The sequence below is a fragment of the Pistacia vera genome, unplaced genomic scaffold (genome assembly GCF_008641045.1).
Source record: "Pistacia vera cultivar Batoury unplaced genomic scaffold, PisVer_v2 Contig689, whole genome shotgun sequence".
Taxonomy (NCBI): Eukaryota; Viridiplantae; Streptophyta; class Magnoliopsida; order Sapindales; family Anacardiaceae; genus Pistacia; species Pistacia vera.
The window spans coordinates 75,450-81,449 of record NW_022196544.1 but is presented as its reverse complement, the minus strand read 5'-3'; the positions used below and the strand labels follow the sequence as shown (position 1 = coordinate 81,449).

Sequence of the window (6,000 nt, the reverse complement as noted above, 5' to 3'; positions counted from 1 at the left end):
CCTTATTTCATAATATTTATAATTTTGTGACATGAAAAACTGATATCAAACCTCTTATAATCTTGCAAAAATTGAATTAGCATTTTGGCCTCCTCCTAGGTATTATGAAAGGAAATGTACCTCAGATTTTAAAATGAATCACCTTTGGTATTAGTTTTGTTCATATCGTTTTCCATTTGACTAGTTAAATTCCAATATTACCTTGATAAATTATTATTAGAATAATGAGTAATTGTATAAATCTTCATATTAGCTCCAAGATAATTTATTATAAATTAACTTATTAAGGGGTTATGTTGTAAGCCTCCATGGTTACCACGAGTTTCACTTTGCACCCCTTAGTTTTGAAAAATTAAACCCGAGCCCCCATTTTGTTAAATCCGTTACAAAAATTCCTTAAATATTGAGAAGACACTCTTACCCCACAGTCAAAATCTTATAAACAAATTTTACACAACAAACTTTATGAAATTATCTTATTCATAAATGAATTATCATTTAGTGTTTTGGATGCCAAATTATGGAAGGAAAAGTTTTGAGTATTTTCTCAGTCAACTAGGTCCCTAAACCTAGAGTAAAGCTAAATTGAGATTTTAGCGTAGAAGTAGGAGAGCAACAACTATAAACTCAACCCGGCAATGGGCCATGAACATACATTTCTTTTTTTGTTAGCTTACCTTACAATCTTAAATCCAACCAACAAAATTATGTTTTTGTTAACATGTTAATGTATTTATATCCATCTCTACTTAGAAATTTGAAAATGCTAGAGTCCCTTCACCTACATTTCACCAACCAAGTGCAATTAGAACTTGGAAGGTACTTCAACAACTAATAAAACACTTTTCATCATAAAAAATAATGACCAAATAAGTCAAGAAACCATGATCCTCAAAAACAACAAAAGAACTAAGTAGAAGATAAGAGAGAGACACATCAACTTCCTTTCTCCTCTACTTTGCTTCTCTTCCCATCTAAGCCCTCTCTTTTTCTCCAACCCCTTTGCTCATATTGGAGAAAAGAAAAAAAAAGTATATATTTCAAGATTTACAAGAATTTGAGATTGAACATGAGTGTTTCTAATCACAATTCTCCAAATCCTTGGGCTCCCAATGATTCCTATAAAGATTGCTCTCAAGGAATTTGTAGCATTTATTGTCCCCAATGGTGCTACATCATTTTTCCTCCTCCTCCTCCTCCTCCTCTTCAAGATGATTCCGGAACTGATTTCTCTCCTGTCATTATCGCACTTATTGGCATTCTGGCGAGTGCTTTTATCCTGCTAAGTTACTATGCCATAATTTCTAAGTTCTTCCGGCGACGACGGCATGGCGGGAATGCCACAGCATTGAATGATCATATGATCAATAATGAAACTTCTCATCAAGCTGCTAATATAGGATTAGATGAGGGTTTTATTAAGTCCATTACAGTATGTAAGTACAAGAGAGGTGAGGGATTAGTTGAAGGCACAGATTGTTCAGTTTGTTTAAGTGAATTTCAAGAAGATGAGAGCTTAAGGTTATTGCCAAAGTGTAATCATGCTTTTCATCTTCCCTGTATTGACACTTGGTTGAAGTCTCACTCAAGTTGTCCTCTCTGTCGTGCAAATATTACTGCATCTACTAATATTTTGCCCACCCAAGAAACGTCTCCACGTGTAAATGATGGTGATATCAATGTTTCTGTGAATCAATTGCAATACCAACAGAGAGATGAGGCTGTTTTAGTGATCCATGACCCAGAAGAAGCTGTTATTTCAAGAGAAAACGTAATTGAAGATGGGATACAGCCAATTAGAAGGTCAGTTTCAATGAATTCTTGTGTTTCTCGAGGCCCTATTTTGGTTGCTGATATATTACGCAGTACTGAAGATGATGACGAGTTTCAAATGGAAAGAAGCATAGAGAAGAATAGTACAACAGTTGTTAGGAGTCATATTTCATTGAAAAGATGTGTTTCAACAGGGAGATTTGTGTTTACAAGGTATGCAAAAACTGGGAATTATATTATCCCCAATTAGAATTAATTTTTTTTTTTCTTTTTTCAATTTTTACACAAATTATAATACAAATTTTCCTTAAATTATGTTACAATTTCTTAGCCGTTAGATTTAAGTATTTGAATATAGGACACACAAAATCTTGGATTTGACCAAATTGACAAGTAAGATAAACTTAATTATTACATTTTCTGTTTGCTTAAACTATAATGCAGTTATATCATGTGGATCCTCATTGATTACAATTAAGAAAGTTTCTTTAATGAAATATTAAAACAGATGATTAGTTGGCTGTTTTTGTTTATGAATGTTGTTTAAAGTTTTGTCTAAACTTACGTGGACAGGCCCAGCTAATTAAAGAAATAAACAAAGGTTAAGTAAAGTCTATGATGAGATATTCTTGCCAACCACCACCACTTTTTTATTTTTTATTTTTATAGAATTTTTCGTGTAGAACTTTAAATTAATAAAATAGAATAGGAGTATTTTTGAAATAAGCTTAAGAAAGAACTTATTAAATGGACTCTTAAAATGCTCAAATTATGTTTCACACGTTGAGAATAGAATCGAATCCAACTCATTTAAGAATCCTATCCTCTCCTATCCTTAACAAAGTTAGTGATTTAGTAGGTGTACACTTGCAACATTAAAAAGCCCTATTGTGAAACTTCTCCATCATCATTTTTGCTGCTTAAGTAACAAGTTACAAGTAAAAAGAAACGATGCCGCTGTTGAAAGATTATTTGAGAAAAATGGGATTTGATTTCTTAAAAGAAAATCAAATCTCCTCATTCATTACAAAAACTGCCATATCCATTTAAAAATAAAGTCAGTTGCTATTTTAAATCATTTGCGATGTTAGCTTCCTTGGGGAAAACTGTTACTTGGAAACAATTTTAAAAAGGCTCCACGCCCACACGCATGGTATATGCTTTATTCGTTAGAATATTATCATGTTAAAGAATGATATATCCACATGGTTATGTTCATTATCAATCCAAACATATATACAACTTATTCCATTTAACAATTATAAGAAGAAGTGAAGAACATGATTTCTCCATAAACCATAAAATAACTTACATTTATTAAATCCTTTTGAAATACACGCCCTCCATCTAACCAAACATATTCTTTTGCAAGGAAACCTGCCGTCATTAAACCATTCCCATACGAATCATAATATTCATGCTACTATATAAACTCAGTTTTTCCTTTTGCATCCTCTAATTAAAAATGGCAATAGAAACCACTAGTTCAACTTCTCCTTATCCCATCAAAACCATAGTTGTTCTTGTTCAAGAAAACCGCTCATTCGACCACATGCTTGGATGGATGAAATCTTTAAACCCTGAAATAAACGGAGTTACAGGCTCTGAATCCAATCCCATTTCCACATCTGACCCAAACTCATCCCGTATATTCTTCACTGACACAGCTGGTTACATTGATCCTGATCCTGGCCACTCCATTCAAGCCATTTTCGAGCAAGTTTTTGGAATCACATGGACTGCATCTCAATCCGAGTCTTCTTCTCAATCCCGTCCTTTAATGCAGGGGTTTGCGCAGAACGCGGAAAGCATAGAAAAGGGGATGTCAGAGACAGTGATGAGTGGATTTAAACCAGAAATGTTGCCAGTTTATAAGGAGTTAGTGATGGAGTTTGGTGTTTGTGATAGATGGTTTGCATCGGTTCCGGCGTCAACTCAACCGAATAGATTGTTTGTGCATTCAGCTACATCTCATGGAGCTACAAGTAATGATACAAACAAGTTGATTGAAGGTTATCCCCAGAAGACTATATTTGAATCATTGGATGAAAGTGGGTTTAGCTTTGGGATTTATTATCAATATCCTCCAGCCACTCTTTTCTACAGGTAATACATAGTTCCTTTTTATCTTTTTCTATTTAAGTTGTTGTCATGGCTAGGTTCATCTAATTTTCTTTATTTTTATTGTTTTTATCATTGGAGTTTGGAAAGAGATTTTTAAGGAGAGCTAACAACTTTCTCAAAGAAATAACTATTATTATTATTATTTAAAAAGAAAAAGACATACATAATAAATTGAACATTCTTTAAAAAGAAAAGTAATATATTTTAATCTAAGAATTTAAAGAAGTTGAGAAAAAGAGGTGACGAAATGAAATAACATAGGGCATATAGATGAATTCTAATAAAAAAAAAGTGTCGTCAATTTCCATGCCAGAAACCTGAGGAAAATAAAGTACTTGAAAAACTTGCACCAATTTGATTTACACTTCGAGAATCACTGCAAAGAAGGGAAGCTACCAAACTATGTGGTTGTTGAGCAAAGATATTTTGATTTGCTGTCTATACCTGCAAATGACGACCATCCATCTCACGACGTTTCAGAAGGACAGAAATTTGTGAAACAAGTTTATGAGGCATTAAGAAATAGTCCCCAATGGACTGAAATGTTGTTCATCATAACATACGATGAACATGGTGGTTTTTATGATCATGTTCCAACGCCTCTAACTGGAGTCCCTACCCCAGATGATATAATTGGCCCTGAACCTTATTACTTTAAGTTTGATCGTCTCGGCGTTCGTATTCCAACCATCTTCATTTCTCCTTGGATTGAGCGTGGGACAGGTCAGTATTTTCAGTTTTGGAAAATATCCAAGTTGTTTAGAAGTAATTAAAGCCTTTTTCTGATAAAAATACAGTGTTGCACAGGCCCTCGGGGCCATATCCTACATCGGAGTTTGAGCACTCTTCAATTGCAGCAACTGTGAAAAAGATTTTCAATCTAAAAGAGTTTTTGACGAAGCGTGATGAGTGGGCTGGCACTTTTGAAAGTGTTCTCAGTAGAAAATCCCCAAGAACAGATTGCCCTGGTAAATATACGTCGAAGCTTTTCTTTATCACGTATATTTTTTTTAAAGAATTTAAGATAGTTTCTTATTTTAGAGCTCACTAATTCTTCACTCTATATATATTACAGTTGCATTACCTGAACCTCCAAAAATGCGGGAAGGCGATGCAAAAGAAGATGCAAAACTGACTGACTTCCAGAAAGAATTAGTACTGATGGCGGCAATGTTAAATGGTGATCATCGAAAGGATATTTATCCCCACAAACTAGTGGAGAATATGCTAGTTTCAGAAGGAGCCAAGTATGTTGAAGATGCATTTAAGATATTCTGCCATGAGTGTGAGAAAGCCAAGGAAAGAGGAGTTGACGAGTCTACGATTATTGATATAGATATAGTAAACCAACCAACAGAGAGACCATTCAAATCTTTTGCTCAAAAGATTTTATCCTGTTTGGTGTGTGATAATTGAACCAAAGTTGATATCTCTTTTAGTTGCAATATTGGACATGCTTGTATATGAAGTATGTAAATTGCTTTACGGTCTAAATTGCTATATTGTTTTTTCCTATCTAAATTGCTTCCCAGGGCACACACAAACACTTATGAATTATTTGAATAAAAGATTGTTGTGTATAAATGTATAATCCAAGGCATAAACTCCTCGGTGTGATATATATCTTTCATGACCTGGAATGTTGATTCTAGTTGGTCGTTGGCACCTAGTTTGTCTAACTTAAATCAAGTAAATTAACCATTGAAATGATTTGTTTCCCCTTTTCTTGCTTTTAATTAATTGGTAGTCTACTCTTGTTTGGTTATGTTGGTTGAAATTTATAAATTGATACATGTTCCATTTTCAGCAATTTCTTTCATCTTTATAGAAAGGTTAATGTTGATTTCTTCATAAAAATTGGGAATTCTTATTTGTTTAAAATTTTCTTAACTTTGCTAGTCGGATTTGTCTTCCATCTTTTTTTTTTTTTTTTCTTAACTAGTGTGATGTATTTTGCCTATGAATCACTTCTTGATTTTTTATTTTTTATTTTATTTTCTAATTAGTTATACCCTCACCTTTTACAATTTATGCAAATCTAAATCAAACTAGTTACCCTTATAACAAGTTGTTTATGGTCTTAGGAGAGATTTTTGTGTTGGT

The 6,000-nt window shown here is 33.4% G+C and overlaps 2 protein-coding genes across 3 annotated transcripts; both read left to right on the top strand.

Annotated features, from left to right (window-relative positions):
• Nucleotides 1–1,008: 1,008 nt before the first annotated feature.
• LOC116113706 (RING-H2 finger protein ATL52-like) lies at nt 1,009–3,198 on the top strand. Of its 2 annotated transcripts, XM_031399868.1 has the most exons (2): nt 1,009–1,986; nt 3,146–3,198. In XM_031399868.1, the coding sequence occupies exons 1-2, from the start codon at nt 1,070–1,072 to the stop codon at nt 3,183–3,185; spliced, it is 957 nt and encodes a 318-aa protein (XP_031255728.1). In that variant the 5' UTR covers nt 1,009–1,069; the 3' UTR covers nt 3,186–3,198. The 2 variants fall into 2 exon arrangements, with proteins under 2 accessions (XP_031255728.1, XP_031255729.1); XM_031399869.1 differs by lacking the exon at nt 3,146–3,198 and having other exon boundaries at nt 1,009–2,171.
• Nucleotides 3,199–3,224: 26 nt separating this feature from the next.
• On the top strand, nt 3,225–5,678 carry LOC116113705 (non-specific phospholipase C3-like). The gene is made up of 4 exons (XM_031399867.1): nt 3,225–3,879; nt 4,211–4,620; nt 4,695–4,865; nt 4,973–5,678. Exons 1-4 carry the CDS (start codon nt 3,239–3,241, stop codon nt 5,311–5,313), a joined length of 1,563 nt encoding a protein of 520 aa, XP_031255727.1. The 5' UTR covers nt 3,225–3,238; the 3' UTR covers nt 5,314–5,678.
• The last annotated feature ends 322 nt before the right edge of the window (nt 5,679–6,000 follow it).